The sequence below is a fragment of the Notechis scutatus genome, chromosome 3, assembly GCF_049901735.1.
Source record: "Notechis scutatus isolate UNSWTSFEM ecotype Mainland chromosome 3, rNotScu1.2, whole genome shotgun sequence".
NCBI classification, from domain to species: Eukaryota; Metazoa; Chordata; class Lepidosauria; order Squamata; family Elapidae; genus Notechis; species Notechis scutatus.
Window position 1 is genome coordinate 102504464 of NC_142011.1, and position 27070 is coordinate 102531533.

Consider the following 27070-nt stretch of genomic DNA (forward strand, 5'->3'; position numbering starts at 1 on the left):
CATGCCCCCAAACGCCTATGCAATAAATGGATACATTCATCATGAGGCTTTATATTATTAAATACAGTTTGTGCCTCCCCTTTCTTACTATTATCTAATACATATAATGTTCCATTTAAAGCTGCAGTTACCTTTTTGTTATCTTTTCAATTATGCAATTATTATCCTTAAAAGTAATTACATAACCTAATTTATCTAATACCCTTACTGAAAGCAAATTAAACTTTAGTTGCGGTACATACAACATTTTTATATCCTGGTTTATGTACGGACAACGTGCAAAACCTTGACCTTTCGCTTTCAGGTTCCAGCCATTGGCAAGTGATATATGTTGAGAACTTGTAGACATTTTTATAAATTTTGTCTTATCTCTTGTGATGCAGTGGGATGCGCCACTGTCAACCACCCATAAATTATTCTTCACATCAGAGTTGCTAATCGTGGCTAGTTCAAATGCTTTCTTTGGCTTTTTACATTCTGGTTTTTCTCTTTTTGCAGAATCTTGCCAAATGTCCTCTGCCTCCACAATTAAAACACTTTTTAATTGTGTATGCCGTTGAAGATAAATTCTCTTCTTCCGGTGCTTTACTTTGCTTTGCTGGTTTCTTTCAAGCTTTGAAGATAATTTCTCTTCTTTCTTATCTTCTCTCAGCTCGTCACGCTCACGCCTTCTTCTGGCTTCTTCTAGTAGCCTGCCTGTAATCTCGGTTAATGAGAGGCTTTCTTTTGGCAATACCTCTAACGAAGTCACATAGTCATCATAGCTTTGATCTAATGAAGATAATATTATGTAGACTTGTTGCAGTTCATTAAATATAAGCTCTTTTCTCGCAATTCTTGAAAAATGCTCTTCATACAGTTTAAATGAACTAACATATCTCCATTCCTCTGAAGATGCGTTGAAAAAGCTTCCGTGTAAGATTTATATGTGCTCCTACACTGTCCCGAACATAAATCTTCCTGAGGTTCTCCCAGCAGTTTGCAGCATTTTCTTCTCCACGAATATGGACAAGCTGCTGATCACAGAGAGTCAGTCCTATGATGCATAAAGCCTGCTCATTCTTCAGTTTAAAGTCTTGTAACTTTTCTTTATCATCATCATTAGCAGGATCCCAGCTACTCACATCTGGTGGGTTTGCTATAATGTCCCACAAACCTTCTCTGCGTGAGAAGTAAACTACATTTCATTGACCATGAAACATAGTTTGTTCCATCCAGCCTGGATATCATGGACAGTTGTGACAAATTTACTTGTGCCATTACTCTTCAGATATTTTGACTATTTTAAACTAATTAAAACAGTTTGTTTTTTTACAGTAATGTGCAACTCACACCAACTCTCTCTGCTATATCCTGGTTAGTTAGACTATGCTGCTGGGCCCATAACCAATGTTAGGGTTTGAGGATTAACCCCTAGCAGAGTATTGCAGCAGTAGTCAAGCCAGGCAGCCAAAGGAGAGCGGAAGGGCCCCAGAGTATACACACACTGAACACAAACACTGTTTGTAGTTTAAATAGTTTTTAATCCAGTTAGAGTTTAAGCATTGTCATTCAGTCCATTAATTCATTCACAGTATTTCCATCCAGTAAGACTCACTAGTATAGTCCAAGTTAAGAGTCCTTGCAATATCTTTATCAGCCGATAAAGATATCTTCTCCTCCTCGGTTTCACTCTCCAGAGAAACAAACGCTGGATATTCAGCAAACAGTAGCAAACAATAACAGTTCAGTCACAGGCACTCACAGTCAGTAATCACAGTTAGTCGCAGCAAGACACAGTAAGTCGCAGCAGCACTCAGTTACAGTAGCACACAGTTACAGCCAGTTCACAGTCAGAGACAGTTATCTTTCCAGCTTCTAATGCTTCCTTATATTGTAACTTCTAACCGCACCCTTAATCGGCTAATTGCCTGCTGCATTGTGCTTAAAGTGATAAGCACTTAAACCATGATATCTAAGTTTTATATATTTATTCACCCAAACCATATTTGGTATCAATGTTATACCTAACACTCCCACAACTTCTGAGGGCAAGCTCTTCCATTGGTTGATTGTTCTGTCAGAAAGTTTCTCCTTATTTCCAGGTTAAATCTCTCCTTGTTCAGTTTCCATCCATTATTCCTTGTCTGGCCTACAGGTGCTTTAGAAAATAGCTTGACCCCTTCCTCCCTGTGGCAGCCCCTCAAATATTGGAAGACCGCTATCATGTCTCCCCTGGTCCTTCTCTTTACTAGACTAGCCAAGCCCAGTTCCTGCACCTGTTCATTGTATGTTTTAGCCTCCAGTCCCCTAATCATCCTGGTTGCTCTTCTCTGTACTTTTTGTAGAGTCTCAATGTCTTATTTTATAATGTGGTGACCAAAACTGGATGCAGTACTCTAGGTGTGATCTTACTAAGGCTTTATAGAGTGGTATTAGTACTTCCCTTGATCTTGATTGTATCCCTCTGTTAATACAACTTAGGATTGCATTAGCTTTTTTGGCTGCTGCTGCACACTGCTGGCTCATATTTAGCTGGTTGTCCACTAAGACTCCAAGATCCCTCTCACAGTTACTGCTATTGAGCATGGTTTCACCCAGTCTATATGTATACTTTTGGTTTTTCTTGCCTAAGTGTACGACTTTACTTTTCTCTACATTGAATTTCATTTTGTTAGATATGGCCCAGTGTTCTAGTCTGTCAAGATCCATCTGGATCTTGAGCCTATCTTCTTGGGTGTTAGCTATTCCTGCCAGCTTAGAACCTAAATGAACAAGAGTCAAAAACACTAAAAATGATTCAATATTAATATAGTATAATATAATAAATATAAAAATCCCTGTACTTTAAATGTAGTGTCTGAAGTGGCATAAACAGCCAACCCATGTTTGAAAAGCAGTGCCATCCATCATTATCTCTCTATTTTCGTTTGAAGCTATTTTTCTATACAAATACAGTTTTCTGTAACATTTAGCATTGACAGACTAAATAATTAGAAAGTATATTTATTCAAAGGAAAGGGGAGGTTACTTTAGAAATAATTATAGCTTCCAGCTGTCCATATTATAATTGTTGAGTCATGTATTAGGAAACATTCACTGAATAATCAAAGCATATGTTCTATGTAGATCTACATAGAGCATGTGCTCTATGTAGATCTCAAATTATAAACTCCACTGCAAAATGCCACTTAGAGGGATGCATCATCTTCAGCTCAAGTTGAGCCTGTAATGTTCTTACCTTCTACTGTGCTAAAAAGAATTGGAAGTCAATGCTATTTTTTATTTTTCCCCTTCAACCCCACACTTTCTCTTTATCCCTTTTGCCACCTTTAATTTCCCATTGTTTTTATTTTCCTTTGTATTTTATATTCTGATAAACTAATAAAAATTTGAACCACAACCAAGTTCATTATATTTATATCAGGAGAAATTTAGATTATTCATTACAAATTTACTTCATCTAAACTAAGGAAAAATGGAAAAATACAGGCAGACAAGACTTACTATTGCCTTTCATCAACCACAGTCTCCTGAAAAACACTGGGTCTAAGTTTCAGCCAGTCCATTGAGACTTTGAGTGCAGGAAGGGGATAAGAACCCCAAGATTCTTCTTGGTAATCATTCTGAAGTGGGCACTTGCACAAAATCCCAAGAAAAGACACTGAGAAAAACAAAAGTATAGCATGTGTTTTTCGGTTAATTACTTTGAGCATTATAATGATATAAAGAGGGTTATCAATTCAAGCAATAAGAATCATTTCTTGCTGATCATTGGTGTGTGTTTTTTGAAATTGTGATTAATTTCAAAAGATAAAATACAAAATGCAAATTAAAAAACAGGAACAAAAAATAACAAAAGCTACAAACAAGACAGGAAAAAATTAACAACACTGGATAAAAGGAAAAAAAAGAAAAAAGTGTATATAAGAGATATTCATAATACAGTACCTAATTAAAAAAAAACGATTACTATAAACTCAGCCTTCCATCCTCCCAAGGTGGGTAAAATGAGGGCCCAAATTGTTGGGGCAACATGTTGACTCTGTAAACCAGGGGTCTCCAACCTTGGCAACGTTAAGCCTGGAGGACTTCAACTCCCAGAATTCCCCAGCCAGCAAAGCTGGCTGGGGAATTCTGGGAGTTGAAGTCCTCCAGGCTTAACGCTGCCAAGGTTGGAGACCCTGCTGTAAACTGCTTAGAGAGGGCTGTAAAGCACTATAAAGTGGTATATAAGTCTAAGTGCTATTGCTATAAAACATGAGGAATGACTTGTTTCACAACATTTGTTCTCTACTGAGTTTTTAAAAAATGCCAAAGTTGATCATACGATTGCAAAAGCTGAGCACAGGATCTTTTCAACAGGGCAAACTGGGATATATGGGTAATACACAAAAGAATCCAGAATTTTGGTCGTATGTCACTGGGATTTTAAGTCAAGTCACTAAATGACCAGACTCAATTTTATGACTATTTTATGATGGTCATTAAGCAAGTCACTATTGTTGTTAAGCAAATCACATGTTCATAAGTCTGAATCCAGCTAATCCAAAGGGTGTTTTTTTTTGCTGGCAAACAGCAAAAAAAAATCACAATATGCCTCCAAGTGACCACGGGATGCTGCAATCAGTTGTAAATGCAAGGTAGTTGCCAAGCGCCCAAATTGTAATCATGGTAGTGGAATGCAGTAGTCATAACTTTGAAGACATGTCATGACTTTGAGTACAACATAACTTTGGTCATTAAGCAACCAATTCTAAGTCACGGACTATCTGTATTATCTCTGTTTTAGCATTTAAATCTTTGCAAAGTATGAAATAATAATATGTGAATATGGTCACTGTAGCTCCACCACAGCTTTATAATCTTTCTATGTGCTAAAATACACACACACACACACACACACACACACACACACACACACACATATATATTTCTTAAGTTTAGGGTACAGGCCATGTATGGTATTCAGCTTTGCTCGGGTATTTCGTCATTATAGTGACGTGGGAAAATACCCAAACAAAGCTGAATACCATACATGTAAGTACCCGCGAAAACTTAAGAAAATACACAGACACACAGATATATGAAGAAATTATATAGTTTAGGATCTTTTAATGTCAGGATTCTATGTGGTACAGACAGCCTATACCTTAAAACAGATTCCCAGGTGCAGATATTCCCCTTCCAACATGCCAAAAGAAATATGTGGATATAGCAAGAAGTAAATCAACAATTAAATGGAAATAAGGACTCATAAGGTTTAGCAAACTTAATTTATTCACAATCTATAAGCAGTAACTATGACATCTAGCTATAAGATCACGCCATGTTAATGCGATTCAAGAACAGCATTAGCATCACAAGCAACTGTTTCTTCTCACTGCACAATCAGCTTGTACAATGGTGAACCCACTCCAGCCTTATAATCTCATTCCAGAATCCAAGAGACTTGGTTAAAAAGCAATCTAGTGAATAGCTTTGCAAAAATACTCTGTCAACTGTATAACTTACTGAAGAGTGCCAGTAATTGTGTCCAGCATAGCTGTTCATCCTGACTGTAACTATGCTGTTCAGTCTCATTGCTAAAATCCCGTAAATGGTGCAACTGAAACAGGTTGATGACAGTAATATGGACAAGCTGTTGAGAATTGAAGGTTTTTTGGAACAGCAACCTCTGCAATAATAAAAAACACATAATCCAACCTTTCAAAAATATATTATGTCAAACTGTTCAATCTGACTGGCAGCTATTACAGAGCATCTAATATACGCCTGTAGACCATTTAACCCTCAATTACCTCCAGTGTAGCAATGTATATAGAACCATGTGAAACTGTGCATATTCAAATAGCTATTGTCTCAGATTTAGTTAAGACACCGTCATGGTCTTCAATTCTTTTAATGACAATTCATGTATGTATGTAGGTGAAAGTGCTATCTGGAGAGACCACTGCATTAATGTCTTTTGTCTATCAATTGCTTCTGGATAGGAATACACAGAATCACTGATAGGAATACACAAAGAGAGTACTACACATATCTAAATAGTCTAGGTAGAGATCAAATGACAGATTCAAACAACTTTGCAATAAAAATTCTTTCCAAAAAGAATTGTCTGTCTGTCCCTCTCCTCCCACTCCCATAGATCTATATACATTTAATCTCTTCCTCCATATTAAGATCACCATGCTATTAGCCTGTTGCTTGAAGTGTAAAAAGCAGAAAACACAAGCAGCAAAATGAATTGCAACTATGTTTTTTAAGACCCAGGATTTCAAGTAGGGGTTACAGATGGAAACATAATGTTTTTAATGCCAGATGTGTAAGGATGGAAGTATTACAGCACATTATTATTGGGGCATCTTGCAAGAAAAGAATATTTTTGTAAGATGCATGATATCATAATGGTTGTCTTCTTTCTTAAGCCAATAAAGAACAGGAAAGCAGCATTCCTACTACAGGTAGTCCTCAACTTATGACAATTGAACCCAGAACTTATGTTGCTAAGTGAAAAATTTGTTAAGTGAGTTTTGCTCCATATTACAACTTTTCTTGCCATATTTGTTAAGTGCACTTGTTATCACTGCAGTTAAAATGACAGCAGATTTTAAATTAGTAACATGGTTGTTAAGTGAATCTAGCTTCCCAACTGACTTTGCTTGTCAGAAGATCGCAAAAAATTATCACATGACCCCAGGACACTGCAACTGTCATAAATATGAACCAGTGGTCAACAATTCAAATGTAAACTACGTGACTATGGGGTTGCTGCATCAGTCATAAGTATGAAAAATGGTCATGTCACTTTTTTCAATGCCACTGTAACTTCAAATGGTCACTAAATGAACTGTTGCAAATTGAGGAGTACCTATACATGTTTAAAAGGATTAGAAGAAATTCCCAAGGATTGTTGCATTCATAAATCAATTAAATCAATTTTATACTGATTTTTATACAGAAGTTAGTTCAGCAGGAAAAGCTGGGAGTATTCATAAACTAACCTTGAATTGCTCTTCTAATTTCTCACGAAGAGGATTTAATTTCTCCAAATTCTTACTCAGATATACATGGCCATGAAATTTTATAAATGCCTTAATGAAATCAGATATTCCCCACTGAGTTTTCACCTCATCACGACTGCAATTATGAAACAAAAATTGTATTTCAGTCTTGGAAGCACGCATATTAAACTTTTATATTACACATGCACTTTGTAAACATTTACTGCATAAAATATGTATTTATTACTGGACTTTATTCAAGAGCATTATTATGGGTTGAACAGAAATAATATTTGATAAAAGTGTCAGAAGCTAGACAGAATTGCTTTGGAAATCATATCGTCCACTAAAAAGCAATTAACCAAAACAAACCAAGGACCCATATTAATAATAGAAGCTTAAGACTGCACTCGTGTACAATTTTGATATAGCCAGCTGTTAGGATAATCAATCTATCCATCCAGCCACTGATTCAAGGACTGCTCCATCTCATAAATAAAATTATAATCTAATTTATGTGCAATATTTACAATTAGGAATTCATTTACAATTAGACTAATACTGGATAAAAAGATATGCGAAAGAAAATTATTTGCTTGCAACTTTCTTGAGAACGTATTGATACTGCAGTTTGGGCAAACAATCTAGAATGTGACTCTATACACACTTTAAACCTTATACGTGGTTAATACTTTGCACACAAGAACTTATGATCCCCAGATGTTACTGAACTAAAACGGTATTTGTACAGAGACCATGTTACATCAATACATTCCCTTCTGAAATACATCCAATGGCCTTACCTTTCCAGTGCTTTAGAAAGTGCTTTTTGTAGGTTAGTAGAAGCAGCTGGGAAAGGAAATTTCACAGCAATGCTTCTGCAGTAGTAGAAAATTGTGGTCAGGTGATCTCCTTTGGAGGATGCTAAAATAGCCAGCTGATTATAAGGCTGACCTAAATAGGATAAATAAAAGGTTAGTTACTGAGTTCCAGCTTTGTTTTATAAGCGCAATCCAATGTCCTTGTTATATTCTAAACCAGAGATCCAAACCCACAATCCGCGGACCGCTATCAAACCCACGGCCTGATGGGAACATGAAGCACTTTCTGAGTTAAATGCTGAAAAATATGAATGACTTCAATTTACAGCATAATTATTCATTTACATCATTCCTTTTATAAATCAAAAAGGACATATGTTTAAAAAATACAAGATAGGTATGAAAAAGCTGTTCCAATTGGATATGCAATAGCAAAAAACATTTCAGTGTGATGCTTAGTAAGCATCAGCGGTCCCCAACCTTTGCGACTTGGCAGTCTGGCTGGGGGAAGGGGAACCGGCCACATGAGCAACAGGCTAGCACGCATGCACGTGTATGCAGTTTTATTTCTGCAAGGGTCAGGCCAGCGCACACACGCATATGGCTACATTTGTGCAAGTTGAGCTGCATGCGCAGGTACACATGTGCTGGCCTACTGCTCAAACAAGTTGAGGTGCACACGTGGCCCGTTTTGAATAGGCTATGGCCTGTGGATTGGAGATCCCTGCTGTAAGGTTTTGTTAAAACAGGGCTACTTCTGATACAAAATCCTCAGCAGTGATTAAGTTGGTCTTAGAAAGACTGCCCTGTCTTCCTTCTTTCACTGCCATGACTGTGAAATATAAGTACTTAAAACTGGTATCCTAAATAGAAATAAACCTTATCTGCTGAAACAGAAGTTATTCAACCATGTGTATTACACTTTCAAAACTCACCATTGGAGGGGACAAGCTGAGCTGCATGCCTATAATAGGATTCAGCCTGGCTGGTCTGATTTCTGTAGCGAGCTGGGAAGAGATTATTTTATTTTAAACAGAATACTAGTTTACATGTACCCAATTTCTAAAATAGCTTGTTTTGTGCATAATACATAGTGGTTCCTATAACATTTGTGACCTTCCAAATATATGGTTTTGAGTTATTTTGTTGTCTAAGAGAAACTGAAAAACTAATTGGTAACCAGAGTTACAAAACTGCACAGGTGATCAAGTGCATCACTTTAAAGAGTTCTACAATCTACAATACAAATGTCCTGTTTGTATTGCAATTTCACAAGGCCACAATGTCACTTAAATGTGGCATATTCAAGACACTATAGAAAGGGGTGTCAAACCTGCATTGTTGGGGCGGCATCACATGACGTATCGGGACTTTTATCCCCTCTGCTTAACTGGGTGGGGGTGGGGCCAGCATGTGACACATCTGGCCTGAGGGCCACAAGTTTGACATCCCTGCTATAGAATATGCAGTCTTGTACTGTCTTCATAAATTGGTGTGTCTATTTTTTCAACCCCTCCTTGGGACTCTATCATTTGTCTATTTTTTACTCTTGGAAGATAAGCTTAAAAAAGAACTTTGCCTACTTCCAATACTTACCAATGTCTCCAAGGTGGACAAGGCAGTGCTGGCATATATATGAGCAGGAGCTAGATTGTGGCTTCACTATGGCGCTGGTGTGCGTCTGTTTATTGCTGATAATTCCCAACTGAGAGGACTTCACACGGCAGGGCAAATCCACATTAAATACTGTGCACAGCTCCTGCAGTAGCTAAAATGAGAAATTATCAGTTATATCTAAATCTCGGATTCTCTATTAAAGCTTAGTTAAACATTTCTCTTTGTTATTCTCCATCATAATCACTTTGTCTTGAAGTTATTCAAGAAGATTTAATAGAACAATAAATCTTTTTATCATTCTTGTTTTATTTCTTCTTAAATTTATTTCTTGAAAGTTTTGAGCTCATTTGTTCAGTAAAAAAAATCTCAATATTCAGTGGTCAAAAAATATTATAACATAAGAGATAAAGACTTTAGAGATCCTGAAGAGCTGTTATTAACTGAAAGAGAGATCTTGGTCTGATTTGTTATAAAATAAATAAGTATCAATCTTGATTCTTGGCAACTACCAGTACCTGTACCAATCCCTGGAATTTTCTAAACAAGATTTTTAGAAGTAGTTTGCCACTGTCCTTCCTCTTTGGGGCAAGGGTGAGAGTGATTGGTCCAAACTGGCTTCAGGACCAAAGCAGGACTAAGATTCATGATCTCCTGAGTTTCTAACCTGGTTTTCTTTAACTACTATACCAAGCTAGTTTCGATAGATAAGTAGGTAGATAGATAGTTCTAGTTCAGCATCTTTTTCTAAAGCAGTCAAATTAAGACCAAAGAAAAATCTCAAAACAGGATTGCTATCTCCTTTTTATAATTTTCCAATTAGTATTTCAGACATACATATTGTATTTTTCAGACTATAAGACATTCCAGACTATAAGACACACATTGGCTTTAGATGAGAAAACAAGGGGAAAAAAATCTGCCTCTGCCTCCCAGCAATTTGCCTCCTTGCAGCAAACAGCCTGGTCAGCTTTAGCACAGCCTGATTTAGCATAAGCAGCTGATTGGCAGTTGGATTGGCCTCCCGGAATACCATCCATCAGCTGTTCCAGGTTGTGAGGATTGCCGCCATCCATTGTCACCTCAGCACACTCCATTTTCAGCCTGTGTGTGTCCCATTTTTGGCCTCCACGTGGTCCATTTTTGGCCTGTTCCAGGAGGTGGCGATCCCCACCGCCTGGAACAGGCCGAAAATGGGACGTGTGGAAGCCAAAAATGAGGCGCGCGAAGGCGGTGATGATCCCCACAGCTTGGAACAGCTGATGGGTGGTATTCCGGGAGCCTGATCCAACCACCAATCAGCTGCTCATGCTAAATCAGGCTGTGCTGAAACTGACCAGGCTATTTGCTGTTTGCTGCAAGAAGGCAAATTGCTAGGAGGCAGATGCCAAAGGGCGGGGGGCGGTGGGTATCTATCCATCCATCCATCCATCCATCCATCCATCCATCCATCCATCTATCTATCTATCTATCATTTCTGGCCATTCTTATTTTAATATTTTTTTAAAATTAAACCACAAAGGCCTGGTTAGCATGGAACACTAAGAAGAAAAACCCTGCATGGCTTACACATCACATTTTAAGGGGTGTGTGTGTGTGTGTGACAGCTTGATTCTCATACAGAAAAAGCTATCATAAAAAGATAGCAAAAAACTCTGAGACCAAGAAAAGCACAACTCAAAATCTGTAGCTTAAAACATGGGGAGACATTCAAGATTGGAACTATGAGATTGACATCAGGCAAATTTCCTACATGCTGCTATATATAGAACTTCTTCATAAAATTATCTAACCTCGTTGCATCTATTTGAAAATGTGAAATAGAAATAAGAATGTTACAAATGAGCTTAAAATGCATAGCTGGGTTCTACATAACTGAAACAGATTACATTGTGGTTTACAACATTATTTGAAGCAGCCTAATGATTGCATTGTTTATGACTTTATTTAAGCCTCTTGTATGTAGCTGCAAAAATATTATATGTAAAATCAGATTTCTTCAGACTAAAGAACAATGGAATCTATTATGTGACCTTAAGAACATGGTTCTATAATGTTATAATAGATAACCTTTTTTAAAAAAAATCAAAACTAAATATATCTTTAATGGATTTGCAATTCTGTATTTCAGGATCCCTACATTTTAGATGTTTTTGGGGAAGATAATTTTATAAATATTAATATAGGTCCAAGCAAACAGGGAACAAAGAAAATATAAGATATATATTATGAAAACTCTCTCTTCTAAATACTACTCCACAGTTTAAATACTCTAAAATCAACAGCCATTTTCCAACTAACACATTTTACTTGAAGTTTTTGTAAGCTGCAGCTCACTTTATCAGACGCAATGGTTAGGGTTGGTATAGAATGTAAATTAGAATTAGACAAAGAGGAGAGGAGGGGAAGACAGAATAGTTATCTGCAATATCCGTATGTTTTCCAAAAGCCTTTATGGTTAAATGCCATGGAGACATCTCTTGCCTTTTCTAAAGGGAAAATAAATTTGCAGTACTCATTGGGCCCTTTCTCCAAGAGTCCTCCAGGCTTGGAGTTGATGTCTGTTATTTGTTTAATGACCTCTGCCTTGTTTTGTGGATTTTGTTATTAGAATATTTTAATTCAGGCTATCTGTTGATTTAATATCTTTAGCTGTTTTTTAGTTTCTTGCACAGCCCAGTCCACAGTAATTGAGCAGCCAATACATTTAAATAAATAAAATTTCATGTCATTGAGCAACAATACAATTTTCATACCATGGTCTATCCCTTGACTCACCTGCGTATAGAAGCCACTAGCTGCTTCTAGAAATAGAGAGAGGTTTGCTTGAACTTCACTCCGATTTGGATTTGCTCGGTTTTTTGCTTGACCCTGTAGAGTTGTGATCTGATTCTTAAAGGCATGATTCCACCTTAAAAAAGGAGAACTTTTCATTGTTCTATGTTACACAAAAAAATGATATATTGAATGATACCTGCTTGAAGGAGAAGAGAATAGGAAAGTGCTGTTTCAATGAAGCTTCTAGAGTACCACAAATATTATCTTTACATTATGACCATATATCTACCTAACCCTTCTCTTCACTTGTTGACACTTATGTCAAACATTCATGGCAATGAGGATTGTCAGAAAGCCTGGCTAGTAATAAGAATTGGGAGTGAGTATTACCCTTTTTTCTCTTTACAGTGTGGACCAAAATAACCTCAGATTGCTCAATAGAAAAAGGCCCAAGGAAAGGAGTAGTTCTCTCGCAAAGAGCACATTGCGACAAGGGGGAAGATGAACCTGGCTGTCTGCAACAATCAGTGATAAAGCAGCTGCATGGAGTTTCTTTCACCCTTCTCTGCAAAGTAGAACTCTATGCTTGTGATGCAGTTGGAATTGAAAGGCTATGCATTCTGGACACAGGTACTAGACAGGGATATCAAGAACTGCCAGCTAATATTTAGTACCCACAGGAAATGCCAATCAGCCAAGGTTGAATTGGATATAAATTCATCCAAGGCTTTGGCTTGAACGAATGGTTTCCCAACTTTCTTTTTTTCTTCTCCTCTTTCCTTGAATGTCTTTTTTTTTTAAGTTTGTAAGCTCAATGACAATGCTTACTCTTTTTTTAATTGGGAGTCAATATGTGCTTGAGATCAGCCAAATGGTTATAATATTATCTCTATTACCACCAACTACTTGCAGCATAGGGGGAAAAAACCCAAAAGTTTTATTTAAAATCCAATTTTTTCAAAATAATGTTTCAGTCTGCACACATCGTGTTCAGTTTAGTTTAGTTTATTGGTTATTAGCCCATAGGCCACATCAAAATACAGAATTCCAAACACAAATTATTAGTAAAATTCTGTAAAAAACAATTTAAAATGAAATTGGAGTAAAATACAATATATAGATAAGATAAAATTATATTTCAGTATAACCCCTACAATCTACCCCAATCAGACCCACATATGCCGATCTCAACCAAACCATTTTACTCAAGTACTTGTTCAGTTAAAAAAGAGATTGTACATATAGTCCTTGACTTATCACCACAATTGGAACCAGAATTTTGGTTGTAAATTATTGCAGTCATAAATCAAGTTGGACTGGGTTTAATGACAATTTTTATGGCAATTATTAAGTGAATCATAGTTCTTCAATTGGCTTTTTTTTGCCAGAAACTGGCAAAAAAGATTATGAATTGCAATTACGTGACTACAGAATGCTGCAACTGGTAATAAATGTAAGCCAGCTGCCAAGTACCTGAATTGCAACCATAGGACTATGGGGTTGGTGCAATAGTACAGATTATAAATCCCAGGCCATTGTGCCTTTGTTAAGTGAATGGTAGTTAAGTCAAGGACTACACTAGCATCTTTAACAAAATACTGTAAGTCACACTTAGTTATACTTACAGATCCTGTTCCACTTTTTTATCCAATGCATACTCCAAATCTGTTACTAACATTTTCTGGTATAAGTCCTGTAAAGCTTGTCGAGATGTCCAGGCTTCGGCTGGTCCCAGCTTCGAATCTGAGAAATATACATATATATGTATGTGTATGCGTATGTGTCTATATATATGTGTCTGTGTCTATGTGCACTTCCCCTGCCTAGACCAATGGTCCTCAAACTTTGAGATATCTGAAAAACCTTTCTCCACGTGAAAAATTGTATGAATCGCATTAATAAATACGTTTTATATAATACCTTGTCATAGATTTCTCTCCTTAAACAAAACAAATGAATTAACATTTTACAATTTCACTATAATCATAAGCAGCCATGTGGACCCCCAAAGTAATTCTTATGGAACCCTGTGTTCCAAGAAACATAGTCTTGGTTTTATTGGCTCTAGACCAATAAAGAATTGTCTTAGCTGTGAACTAGCTTGCACAGTTAATTTCTCTTTTGCTTTTGCAGGATTCAAAATAAGAAATTTGGACCAGTGGCACATGGACGTTAATGGAAAGAACAAGATTTTCATCAGATCTGGAAGAGTACTGAAGACCAGTTGCAATACAGTTGACCCCAAAGTATCTAAAATCTTGGGGTAGTAGTGCTAGTCTTCCCCCTTGTCCTCATTCCTGCTGCCACCCTGTATTTGAAGTTGATGCCTTTGTATCTTCTTACTCCAAAGAAGTAGGAAGGATGGCTCCTCAACCAAATCTCTTGATTTTAGTAATTCATAGTCACTAGATCAGAAAATTAATTAAAACCTGTTTGTGAATTACAATAACAACTTTCAATGAAATCTGATTACCTAAATTTGGGGGATTTAGATGGTGAAAACATTACCTGTCATGTCAGCCTTCAGGACTTCTGCCTGCCTGTAAATAAAATACATACAATACTTGTTAAAATAATTAATAAAGAACAATATTTTAAATAAATTAAAAATGCAAGAATATTCAGGTCTAAGGATTTGTGCAATTTATCTAAAATGCAATCTGCAATAGAATCTCAGCTCATGTTCTAAGCTTTAGCCTTCATTATGATATATTAAGAATAACATTTTTACCCAGTTCACAATATATATAGATGTGCTGCCAAAATATAAAGCAACAACAGATTGCAAGTTATATATTTTTCACACAGCAGAAGAAATGAATAAAAAAGTGGGATATTGGGGATTACATCAAGCTTAGGTATTTATATATGAATTTGTACCTACGCCATTAGATTAGCAGATATTTTTTATTTTCAATCTCTCTGAGGTATAGCTATTAACACATTTTACTGTTATTTCACATAAATGCCATCCTTCTCAGCAGCCTTATGTGGTACTTTAAATTTTATATCTGTTGTAGTTGTTATATAACCTATTAACAAAACTATTACATGCATATGTTGAGGTCATTTTAGAGCCATTGTTGAACTGATTGGAACTGATTATTGCATAGAATGGCTGCAGCATCATAAAATATTTGTTTTCTGGGGGAAACTGGAAAAGTTTAAAGAAAAATAACTTGCTCTGAGCCTTAAGTGTCCAGATCTTGACATAGAGTAGATGTTTGAAATTGCTCTTTTGAAGTATCTTTTGTTTCAGTTCCAACTTTCTACCACCCCAACTTATTCCTTTACTTAGCTGATTATTAAGAACAGAAGTGAGTAAATTTAGATGCAACTACTAAGACAACTGTTTCATATACTTTGTTCAACGAAAAAAACTGCTATTGCTCAACTGCTATCGCACAGCTCTGATACGGAGTAAGTTATTCATAACTATGCACACTTGTAGCAGTTTTTTGTACAGCTCACTGGTTTTTACAAGATCATTTTTCATGTTCAAGGTATCTTAAGAACCTACTTGGAATAAGTCCAACACTGGGATTTTTAGGAATTTAAAATATAAATTTATGTATTAAACAGTTGTTAGACAATTACCACAAGGGGAATTCAACAGCATTTATAGGAAGGAGTACTATAGCTTATTTATGAATCTTAGCCAGCATGCCAATGGTGATGATGTGCATATGAACAGCAAATAATAGGCAATCTTTAAAATACACACACATACACCAGTTAAAACTTACATGTATAGCAAGATGTTTAAGTACAATAATTACTGGATTAGATTCCTACATTAAAATCTCATTTAGGAAACATCTGTTGCCCTCAAATATATATAACCAACCATGTATTAAGTGGAGTCTTTTCACATTAAGCCACTTGCCAAACTAATAGCTCTTCCTACCTAAAGTCTTATTACACTTCTGCATAAAGTCAGAAATCTAAGAAAATAAGAGTGGGTTTTTTTAATATAACTTCACAGGATAATACAAATATATTACTTTATCAAGTAATTGTAAACTACTTGGATAATAGCTATTGCTTTCTTATTGAATATTTTAATGTATTGCTTAACATGTATTTTACTGAAGTTTTGCAAACCATTTTGAAATGCTTCAATATAAGAAATAATATTAAATAACTAAGCATATTCCAAGTATTTAATAACAGACTTAGTTCTTACATGTCTGAGAAATACATGTCATTATATACAGAAGACACAAACACTAAAATCCCGTCTATTTCAGTTTCTTTCAATTTAGTCATCTATCCACATCCCTCTTTAGAAATATTAATAAAAATATTTTTTTAAAGAAAAGCAATCTTAAGATACAAAACCTGATTTTTCATGTATACTTCAGCAGCAAAAAAAATTAAAAACTTCTTTCCAAATGTATGTTAAAAATAAAGTAATTTGAATTGTAGAAATCCTAAATACTGAAGTCCTAACTGCTTCTGTGTTGAAGAGTAATTTTATTCAAATATAATCATTTTTTCTAATTATTTATGAGAACATGAATATTTTAACTGGAAGAATTATGAAAAAAAATCTCAATATATGCTGTATTCCCTTTGCCTATCCTTGTGCAAATACAATATTCAAAATATATATATGCCATGCTCTGTTTGTTCATTTTCCTCTAAAAACTTAACCCTGAAACCTGAGGGCCTGCTATCAAAGTTCCACACCAATTTTCTGTCAGGTAGGATTTTCAGTCTCGAAATAGATCTTCCAAATCTGCTGTTTCATTTAGCTTTTTTATTTCCACATTAATATTATTTTGAAAGAACTTGCATTATTTCCCAAAAGAACAAGATACACAGGATCGAAAAGAGAATAGATCCTCACGATTCTATGATGCAATACAGTTGTAGTAAAGGCACATTATTCCCTTTCCCAGAGGTCTGTCATCCACACACATAAACCCGGGCATTCTGCTGATATAAAAAAAGCAGAAATTCAATAGAAATAATATTGTCTGTCTCTGTTTCCATTAGTATGTATTTTAGAATATCCAAAATACACGCTGAAACGGGGAATTGACCAGAGTTGAAGCCTAACCTATTTAATCACATTTGAAATGAAATCAGCTACTTTTATTTTTCACTATAACAAGAGCAGTACACCTGTCACTCTCTTCCAGCCCAACCCACCTCACAGGGTTGTTGTTGTGGGAAAATAGGAGGAGGAAGGTATACTGGATATGTTTGCTACATTGAATTATTTTTAAAAATACTACAGCTGGTATACAAACAAATAAACAGCAACTGTGCAGATGAGAATACAAAGAATAATACTGAATAAATTCACTCTTTATCATTATTACTGATTCAGTGTTTTATAATATATTTTATTTGCTCATAAAAATACTTAGGTATTTAATTCACTGATAGTGCAGAACACACTTTTAATACATTTTCACAATTGCTTACATTAATTAGGGCTTCTTTACAAAGGGCAAAGTAACAGATGTACACAGACTTTCACATATCCTGGTCCAATGGAATACCCATGTTCAGCCATGATAACTCTAAAAAATCTATTACTTTTCTGCTCCAATAGGGAACTATTTACTTGCATTAATACTCCTGTCATTCTGAGAGGTTTTTTTAGCCACAATTTGTCTGCAAAGTGGAACACAAGACCCGCTGGAATACCATGGTCCTAAAACTGGAAGAGGCTAGGCAAAATACAAGCATCACACTCTTTTTTTAACCACTCTTAGACACCTAATAAGAAGGATTAAATCAGCAAACAGTAATGCCTACAAAACTGATGGAACATCTGTAGCATCTTCAAATGAACTTTTCCAATAACTCTACAACCATGAAGAGCTATAGGTATCACCAATAGATCGAATACTGTACTTAATCAAATGCCGAAAAAAATCAGGAGTCAAACATTGTGCCCACGATAGAAGAATAAAGGTAATGAAAAATGGTAGAACAGAAGGATGGAACTACAACTGCGGCACCCAGAGCTAGTGTCTGTTTCATTGAGTGACTATATTTATAGTTAATTTGGCATTCATGGAAAGTCTCCACTATATGGAAACAAAATATTATAATCTATATTTTGAAAAAAGATGATAGCAATTCAAAAGCAACTGGGCCATAAGTTTTATTGCCAGTATCAATAAAGGAGAATATTTGTATCTCAGAGTTGAAATGCGGGTCCTTTGTGCTCTGACTTGGTTGTTTTCTTGCAGACGTTTCATTACCCAAACTAGCCCTGACAATGTTACATAATTTGGATAATGAAACATCTACAAGAAAACCATGAAGCTCAGAGAGCACCAAGGATCCCTCATTTATTGTCAGTCCTTGGAAAGGTCTTCATAAGAATCAAGTAACTGCATTTCCAGAAACAATAGGAAAAAAATAATTAGAGGAAAGTAGCCTGGTTTCCACCCAATTCAAGGATACTGTGATCAGATTTTCATCATCACAAAATTAATAAATGAGAGAATTCAATGATAATGAATTCAATGAGAATTCAATAATAACTTGCTCATTGACTTTGAAGCAACTTTGACAGTGTACACTAGTCAGTTTTATGGAAAGAACTGAAAACCCACATATTCTACAACAATTCCAACAAATTGTGTACATATCCAAAATTAATGTTCAGTTCTTGATTCGAATTGGCATTAGGTATGGTTGTGTGATCTCAACCCTTCTGTTCAAAGTCATACCGATGCTATTATGAAGAAAGGTTTGGAAGGCTCTGCAACAAAACCCATTATCTCCAATTTACAACAATTGGGACTGGAATTTCTACCATTAGTTGTAAGCACCCAACATGATTAAACCTGATTTTTCCACTCTTTTTATGGCAGTTGTTAAATGAATCACACAGTTGTACATCTGAACCATGCAATCATTAAGCAAATAAGGTGGTTGTTAAGTGAATCCATTGTCCTGAGTGGGAGAGGCTTGATTTCATATCAGAAATCAAGGTCTTGTAACTGTGGGACACTGCAACTAGTCATAGATGCAAAATGGTTTCCCAAAAGCTAAAATGCAGCCCTGTGATCCTGTAGGGGGAATGTGGTGGACTACTACAGCACAATATTTTACAATGCATTATGGATCATACAGCACCCTTTCCAAGGCTGCTGCAACACTGAATGGTTGTTAAACAACTGGTCATATGTCAAAGACTATCTGTATTTGTAGACAGTATCATAGAAATTGCTAATATCTTATATATCATCAACACAATACAGTAGAAAAATTGACAGAAAAATGAAGATTTTGACAATTGATGGGTCTCAATCTGCTACCTACCTCAACAGAAGTTGAGATAGGTTAGTTAAGCTTAGGTAGTTAAGAGCAAGTTAACCAATTCAATATCTTGGGTTGCTGGTAAAAAAAAATAAAACATCATAAAAAAAACAGAACAAGCTAACAGAATTGGCCAGATCAATTGCTGTCCTTAGATATTTCAACTAGTGCTTCAGGAAGAAACAAAACATTTCAGTGAAAAGGGATAAAAGCAGAGGTGTGATTCTACCTGTTCAGACCGGTTCTATAGAACCGGTTGTTATGATTTTGCGTAGCTCAAAGAACCAGCAAATCGTGCCCCTGGCTGGCCCCGCCCTGCCCCTCTCCGCCTTCCCCTCCAGTCAGTCTTTATTGTGCATGCCTGACATCGCTGACTGCATTCTCTTCCTCCCAGTCACTCCTTAAGGTATTTCTTTTTTTCCCCTCCCGACAATCAGCTGTTTCGATTATCAGCTGTGCCAGGATCCCCCTCGCTGTCTTACTGCTTCATCCAGGCTTCCCTGAGGCCCAGGAGGCCCAAAAATGGAGCACGGGGGTGTATGCCCCCTGCACTCCATTTTTTGCTTTGCTGGACCCCAGGGAAGCCTTCTGGGAACAAAAATGCCCCCCAGGAGGCTTCCCTGAGGCCCAGGAGGCCAAAAAATGGGGGGTGCTACAAAAAAAACCAAATGAAGCCACGCCCACCCAGTCACATGGCCACACCCACCTAGCCATACCCACAGAACCGGTTGTTAAAAAAATTGAATCCCACCCCTGGATAAAAGTCTTCAAGGCACTAGTTCTGCCAATCTTGATATACAGATTTGAGACACAGACCCTATTAAAAGCCAACCTAAATAAGATTGATGTTCTTTTAACACGACCTATTGTATATTCTGGAAATCTCTCTACACAATCACCTGAATAATGACTTCACCAGACTGAGATGCAATGAATAACCTACAATTGACAAAATACAAAAGCACAGATTAAAGTGCGATGAATATATGTATAATGCCAGAACATCTTCCTTATATTAATATAGAGAAAGTGGCCTACATAGTGAATGGTCCAAAAACACTTTCCAAAATGTGGGCAAAGCAAATTCAAATCTGAAAAAAAACAAAGCTCAATCTAAACAACACGAAAAAATAAGATGTGTAACATTCCTATTGTCATTTTCTCTTATTCTAACCAACTACACTTTTCCAGGTGTTTAAAAGAGCTGTTTGGGTGAGAATGTATAATTTATTTCCTTTAAACAAGCAGAATGACAAAAAAGTATTTGTTTTTAATTCAGATGCAACGATGAGACATTACAGCTATTGTTTAATTCACACTTTATATTTTAACTGCAAAAATGCAAGAGACTGATTGGTGGACATTATATCAGGCAATCGCTTTTTCTAGTTAGTATTTTTTTCTAGTTATCTAAATTGCTATGCCTGTATCATTAACATGTTTTTTGTGTGTTTGGATGGATCAACTGGTAACCAGGCATGATATTCCGCTCTGGAAAAAAAATCGGGGCCGGACAAAAGAGACCCCCCGCTGCGCGCCCAGGGAGCGCCCGCTGCTTTCCCTCGCCGGGGCCGGGCGGCGGCGTGTTGCACGGAGGCTGGTCTGTGGCTGGCCCAGCTCCCTTTTCCTGCCGCTCAGCGGCCTCCGCTCGCACCGCCCGGGCTCCGCTCAGGTATCCAGCTGGGGCTGTCAGGAGTTGCTACCGCCGGCGCAGCTCCACGCGACTCCAGTCCCGCGTTGCCTCGGGAAGGAAAGGCAAAACCAGGAGCCGCTGCTGCCGTTGCAAGCGCCGCCGCGCTCTTCCTTTTTGCCTTTCCCTTCCTGAGGCAACGCAGGACTGGAGCCACGCGAGCCGCGCCAGCAACTCCTGACTCGGGGCCTCCGAGGGAGGGGAAGGAGGAGAAGAAGGGGTGGGGGGAAAGGAGGGGCGATTCCCAAAAAATCGGAATTCCGATTTTAATCGGAAGAATATCATGCCTGCTGGTAACCCATATGTGTAAAAGAGGAGTAGTGGCAGCACACTTTGTAACTAAAATTGTTATTGTTGTAATAGGACATTTATATTAAGAATTAGGATTTAAAATACAAAGGAATTAATTATTAAGAAAAATAAAATAAAAATGCAATTGGAACTGAAGATAAATAAAATTTGCACAAATCTGAGCAATTTAAAGAATTTGAGGCAAGGAAACTTGAAAAGAAAATCAAAACTAGTCTATCTGTGAAGTACAAGATGGATAGCAAAGGAACTGCGGAGACTGTAGAACAGGGGTATCAAACTTGATTTCATTGAGGGCTGCATCAGGGTTGTGTTTGACCTCAGGGGGGAGAGTGGGTGTGGCTGGGGTGGGCCATCGAAAACAGAACCCAGCAGGGCTGGCAGGCACATTGTGGGCCAGTCCTTTGCTGTTTCCAGGGCAGCCCCAAAGGCTAGATCTAAGCACCTGTGGGCCGCATTTGGCCCGCGGGCCTTGAGTTTGACAGCATTGCTGTAGAACAATTGAAACAAAATATCATGGCTATTGCGAGAAAATCAAGTGATGTGCCAATCAAATAATTCAATTCTAGCAAAACTTGCGCTTGAGAGCAACTCAGCATCAATTCTACAAAACGCTTGAAGATATGAAAGGACTGGTCACAAATAATGTAAAGCCTGGCAAAGAAAGACCCTAAAATTTTGGAAAAGTTTGTGGAAAAATAACTGGAGTCCCAATAGGCATGCAACATGAAAATCAAGCAGGTTGAAAACAGTGAAATTACTTGGTATGGAAGAAATTAGATTAACTAAGGAAATAGTGCAAAAGCAATCAGAGAAGGATAAAAACTTGAGTGCTCCTGTATCAGATGAGCTCCATGTTTTCTTACTAAAATAACTGACAAATCTACACTTGAGCTTGGCAAACCAGATGAGTAGGGTTTGGAAGCATCAGAAACTGAAAAATGACTAACAGCTGAAAGGACATTCCTAACTCAGAAGGCGAAGGAGAAGGGAAATGAGACTGGAAACTACAGGCCCATAACCTGTTTGCCAACAACATACAAACTACTTATGGGCATAAATGCAAATAAAATCTACAACTATTTGAAAATATAGAACAAAAAGGGTGCTAGAAAAAATCAAGAGGAATAAAGGACTAGTATTGATTGACAAAATTGGTTTAAATGAATTTGAAGGGAAAAAAGGACAATTTTACATCAAGGGTCTTCAAACTTGGCAAGTTTTAAACTTGTGGACTTCAACTCCTGGAACTTGTGAGCTAACATGATTGGAAGAGGAATTCTGGGAGCTGAAGTCCAAAAGTCTTAAAGCTGTCAAGTTTGAAGACCCCCGGCTTACATAGACTATAAAAAGGCATTTGATTCTGTTTCACATAGCTGGATTGGATTCTCAAGAATGTCTCAAAATTTTTGGAATCAGCAGAAACATTCAGCAATTTATGAATACTTTAAGTTTGGGCAGTGCTGGGATTCAACCGGTGTTACTACCGGTTCAGTGACTATGTTTTGCTTTGCGCACATGCGCGCCAGACACATGCTGTGCGTGCGTGTATAAAAACCTTTAGCTTTGCCGCCCTGACAGCTGAAAAGCGCTGCGCGCAGTTTTAGGTGCCCAGCATTTGGAAAGCCTCTTTCCTGCTTTTTCAACCTCAGCTCTGCAGCGCAAAGCAGCTGAGGTTGAAAAAGCAGGAAATAAAGGACAGGTAAGAGCCCGGGCAGGTGGATGGGCCAAACAGCAGCAAACACAGAACTGGTTCAGTGTCTGCTATTCTTCAGAGCTACTGGTTCTATAGAGCTGGGCAGAACCAGTAGCATCCCACCCGTGAGTTTGGGTGAATAAAGCTAATGGCTAATGGGGAAGGGTTAGAAATCCAAAGCAAAAATAGATTTTTCTAAGGTGACTCGGTATCAACTAGTTCTTTATGGCTCCACTGAAAAAAAGTCAAATTAGATTCCTGATTTTAAAAATACAAAAGAATTCAGTAAATATATTGAAATGTGATTTGGCATTGACAAGTGTATATTGTTGGCATAAAGATCGAATCTGATGGATACAGCTTAACAATGAAGATTTAATAAGTGGGAAATTTGGATACTTCTGACTTTTTATAGAATCATACTATAACACTTCTACCAAACATACCAAATGAGTCTGGAAAATTTTGGAATCAAAGCTAAATGGAAATATCATATACCTGTGCAGTCCCTATTATTTGATGTATAGCAGAAACAATTGACTGGATAGAACTTGATAACTTGGATCAGAAAACAAGAAAACTAATAACTAAGTTTTGCACCCAAAAATGATACTGATTGACTGTATTTGGTAAGAGCCGAAGGTGTTGGAGGACTCCTACAGATGAAACAAATTGTCAAGGAAGAAAAGCATGGCCTGAATGATTACATTTTTTAAAAAGCAACAAGGAAAATCTTGAAGGAACTCAACAAAGGAAAGCTCTTGAAAAGCACAGGTGAATGCTAAATAGACAATTGAAAATGATTTCCTAATTGGAAGAACTAGCCAATATATGGTTAATACTTGAAGGATATAGAAGAAAAAAGCTGATTAAAAAACCCACATGAAGTTGATTAATATCAGGAGAGTTAAAGAAAAAAACTGAAGGCTTTACTTTAGTGGCTCAATAAGCTTTACCAGGTAACAGCATGAAGGTAAAAATTCAACATGTAACAAACAAAAGCGGATGTTGCCTCTGTAGTAAAAGGATGAAATAACTGACCAGTGGCTAAGCAAAATTTTACAAACTGCCTACAAGAAGTGTTAGGAATGCCAGAATTATTCACTGGAAATTTTGCATGAGTTTTGGATTTGAATGCAAGAAAATTTATCATCAAGTTGAGCAGATTTTGGAAAATCAAATGGACAAGCAAAACATGCCTGATATTACAGCTGTTCATAATATATTGCTCATAATATGCACAATATAGCAGTTATTGGGGGGGGAGTCTGCTTCATGGATGTAAACAGGTGACAGCTCACTATTCTATATTACACACGACTTTTAAAAAAACGTTGGCATTGCTGCAAGTTATTTCCTGTCCCAAATATGCTTTTTCTAAGATTTGCATAGCTAATTTTAAACATAGATTTTAAGTTTTTCATAGTTTAACAAAACTAACCCCTAATGTTCTAGAAAATCTTTTAAGTATATAGAAGGTTACAAAGAAAAGGATGGGAAGCGTACAGGCTCAGAAAGATAGGAAGTTATTGCATGGTTCACATTCAATTAGTGTAATACATACAACAAATTTGTAGATAAGAGATATTAAGACTGCATAGAATAGTGTGAGAATATTTGGGATAAAACCTGGCTTCCACTTGTGGCATATTGACAAAATGGGCCCAACCTAATCAGAACTGCTATTACCAACTTGAACTCTATAAGTGGGAAATGGTAAAGAACATTAACAAACAAAATAAGGAACATATCAGTTCTGTGTCTGTGAAGATGCTGGGTATGGTATGTAAATGCAGAGTTTTGCTCTTTAGCAAGTCATTGAAAACATACAAATATGAAAAAAGAAAATTTATTCTATGTTATAGTTTACAAAAAGCATAAGATATAACAGGTAGGCTTGAATTATGAAAAGGTTTCCATGAACATAGAGTTGAAGGTTAGTTGCTGAATGTGAAAAGTAGTCTATGATAGAAGAAAAGAACACATGAAAAAATGAAATTTTCAGAGAATATTTATTATACTATAAGGCTGTAATAAAATGAATATAGTAATGGATAAATACATAAAAAATTAATGTGGTGACAGCAGAAGTTATGTTGATAAAAATAAGGTTATATGTGTATCATTCTATGCATATAATACCACATTATTGGTTGAGCACATAAATAGTTTGCTGAGAAATCTGGATAGATTCTAGGATGCAACAAGAAGCATGGATCTTAATGTTGTAAAAATCCAGATAGTTATGTTCGATGAGAAAGAAGACATGAACAACTGCAAGTTTTATATAAACGGCAAAAAAATAGAGAGTAGATGACTGCACATACTGATTGAACCTGGTAAAGGATGGTAGGTAATACATGATATGTTGCAAAGAATTAATATTTATCACAATTCATGAAAGGGCTGTGTATAAGAGTGTGCTTATCTCCAATTTGTGATATAAAAGTAAATAGTGAATATACCAGAAAAAAACATCAAAGTGGAACACAGTCAAAATAGATTACTTTAAAAGTCTGTATGGTAAAATACTAATACACACACCCTCCCTAATGCAATAGTGAGTTTGTGAATAACTGTGAATAACTGTATAACACAATGTATCTGCAGGAATTCTCTTTTTTACATCTCAAAAATCACTAAAAAACGTTCCCCCAATTCTGTGCTAAGCACAGCATAATGGTAATTAATACTTTAAGGATTCTCACCACCACACCACAAAGTTTGCTGTACAGTTTATGGTAACTATGATTAACCACAGCAGGAGAAAAACTCAGGATTTTTCCCTCTATGGGTACCAATTTTCCAAATTCTAGTGTTCAGAAGATGGTCTAATTCCCATAATCCAAAGGCTGTGCTATTGAGGAATCATTTCATCCTACTAGGATTGGCCTGCTGGCAGATGTGGCATGCAGTGGGTCCCATCAGCCAGAGAATTCCAGCTGGCGGGGTGCAGGAGAAGAGCCTTCTCTGCCCTTGTTCTTGCCCTTTGGAATATCCCCCCCCCAGAGTGAGGTTGGCTCCCACCCCCCGACCTTCCATAAGAGGTTAAAGACCTGGCTCTGTCATTTGGGCTGAGGCTCCAATGGGGCAACATCATGCTGGAGGTGGTTGACAGATTAATAGCAGATCCCCCCTTCCCCAGCTTATCCTATTCCTTTCCTCCCTATCTTTTAATTATAGGTGATAATATGTATTTTTATAATGTTTTATTCTTACTGTAAAAATATTGTTGCATTGTTTTATCCATTTTAATATTATTAACCACCCAGGGTCACATCAAGAAAGAAAGAGGGGGGGGGAGGAAGGAAGGAAGGAAGGAAGGAGAGAGAGAGAGAGAGAGAGAGAGAGAGGAGAGAGAGAGAGAGAGAGAGAGAGAGAGAGAGAGCCCAATACACTGGAGGCCACAAATACATTGAGGAAAACAGATCATTAACTATTTATTTTCCTCCTCCTCTATAAAAGAAAAGGTGGAAGATCAATTCAAGCATAAGAAATTAAATTCTGTAGAGGAGATAAGACTACTATCTCTCACAGGTTTAAGCAAAAAAAAAAAAAAGGCATTTAAACATCAAGAAATTTATACATACAATATTAAACAGCCAAATAGAAAAGGCATACCATTTTGATATAAACTGGAGTTTTTAAATCTGAACAGGCTATTAATAGAGTCTTTGATAATCATATTGAACATCAGTTCTAATTAAGATTTTGATCTCATTCACTAGACTTTAAATAAACACTAAATAAATAAATTCATTGTGTATTTTACCCACAAACAGGCTCAAAGGCAACCCACAATCAACGTAATAATAAATTGAAAATTATACTTAATTGCACTACCATATCTTCAAAGTCAAATATAAGAACAATGTATTTGGAGTTTAAG

General features: G+C 36.7%; 1 protein-coding gene across 2 annotated transcripts in view; it reads right to left on the minus strand.

Moving 5' to 3' along the window:
* SMG7 (SMG7 nonsense mediated mRNA decay factor) overlaps nt 1-27070 on the minus strand; it is a 63357-nt gene that overhangs the window by 32029 nt on the left and 4258 nt on the right. For both annotated transcript variants that reach the window (XM_087960856.1, XM_087960855.1), the window contains exons 2-10: nt 14705-14736; nt 13822-13939; nt 12197-12329; nt 9401-9572; nt 8740-8811; nt 7787-7937; nt 6984-7119; nt 5494-5656; nt 3487-3643 (exon numbers count right to left, since the gene is read on the minus strand). In XM_087960856.1, coding sequence (XP_087816982.1) covers nt 3487-3643; nt 5494-5656; nt 6984-7119; nt 7787-7937; nt 8740-8811; nt 9401-9572; nt 12197-12329; nt 13822-13939; nt 14705-14736 — 1134 coding nt within the window. The remainder of the gene's footprint in view (nt 1-3486; nt 3644-5493; nt 5657-6983; nt 7120-7786; nt 7938-8739; nt 8812-9400; nt 9573-12196; nt 12330-13821; nt 13940-14704; nt 14737-27070) is intronic.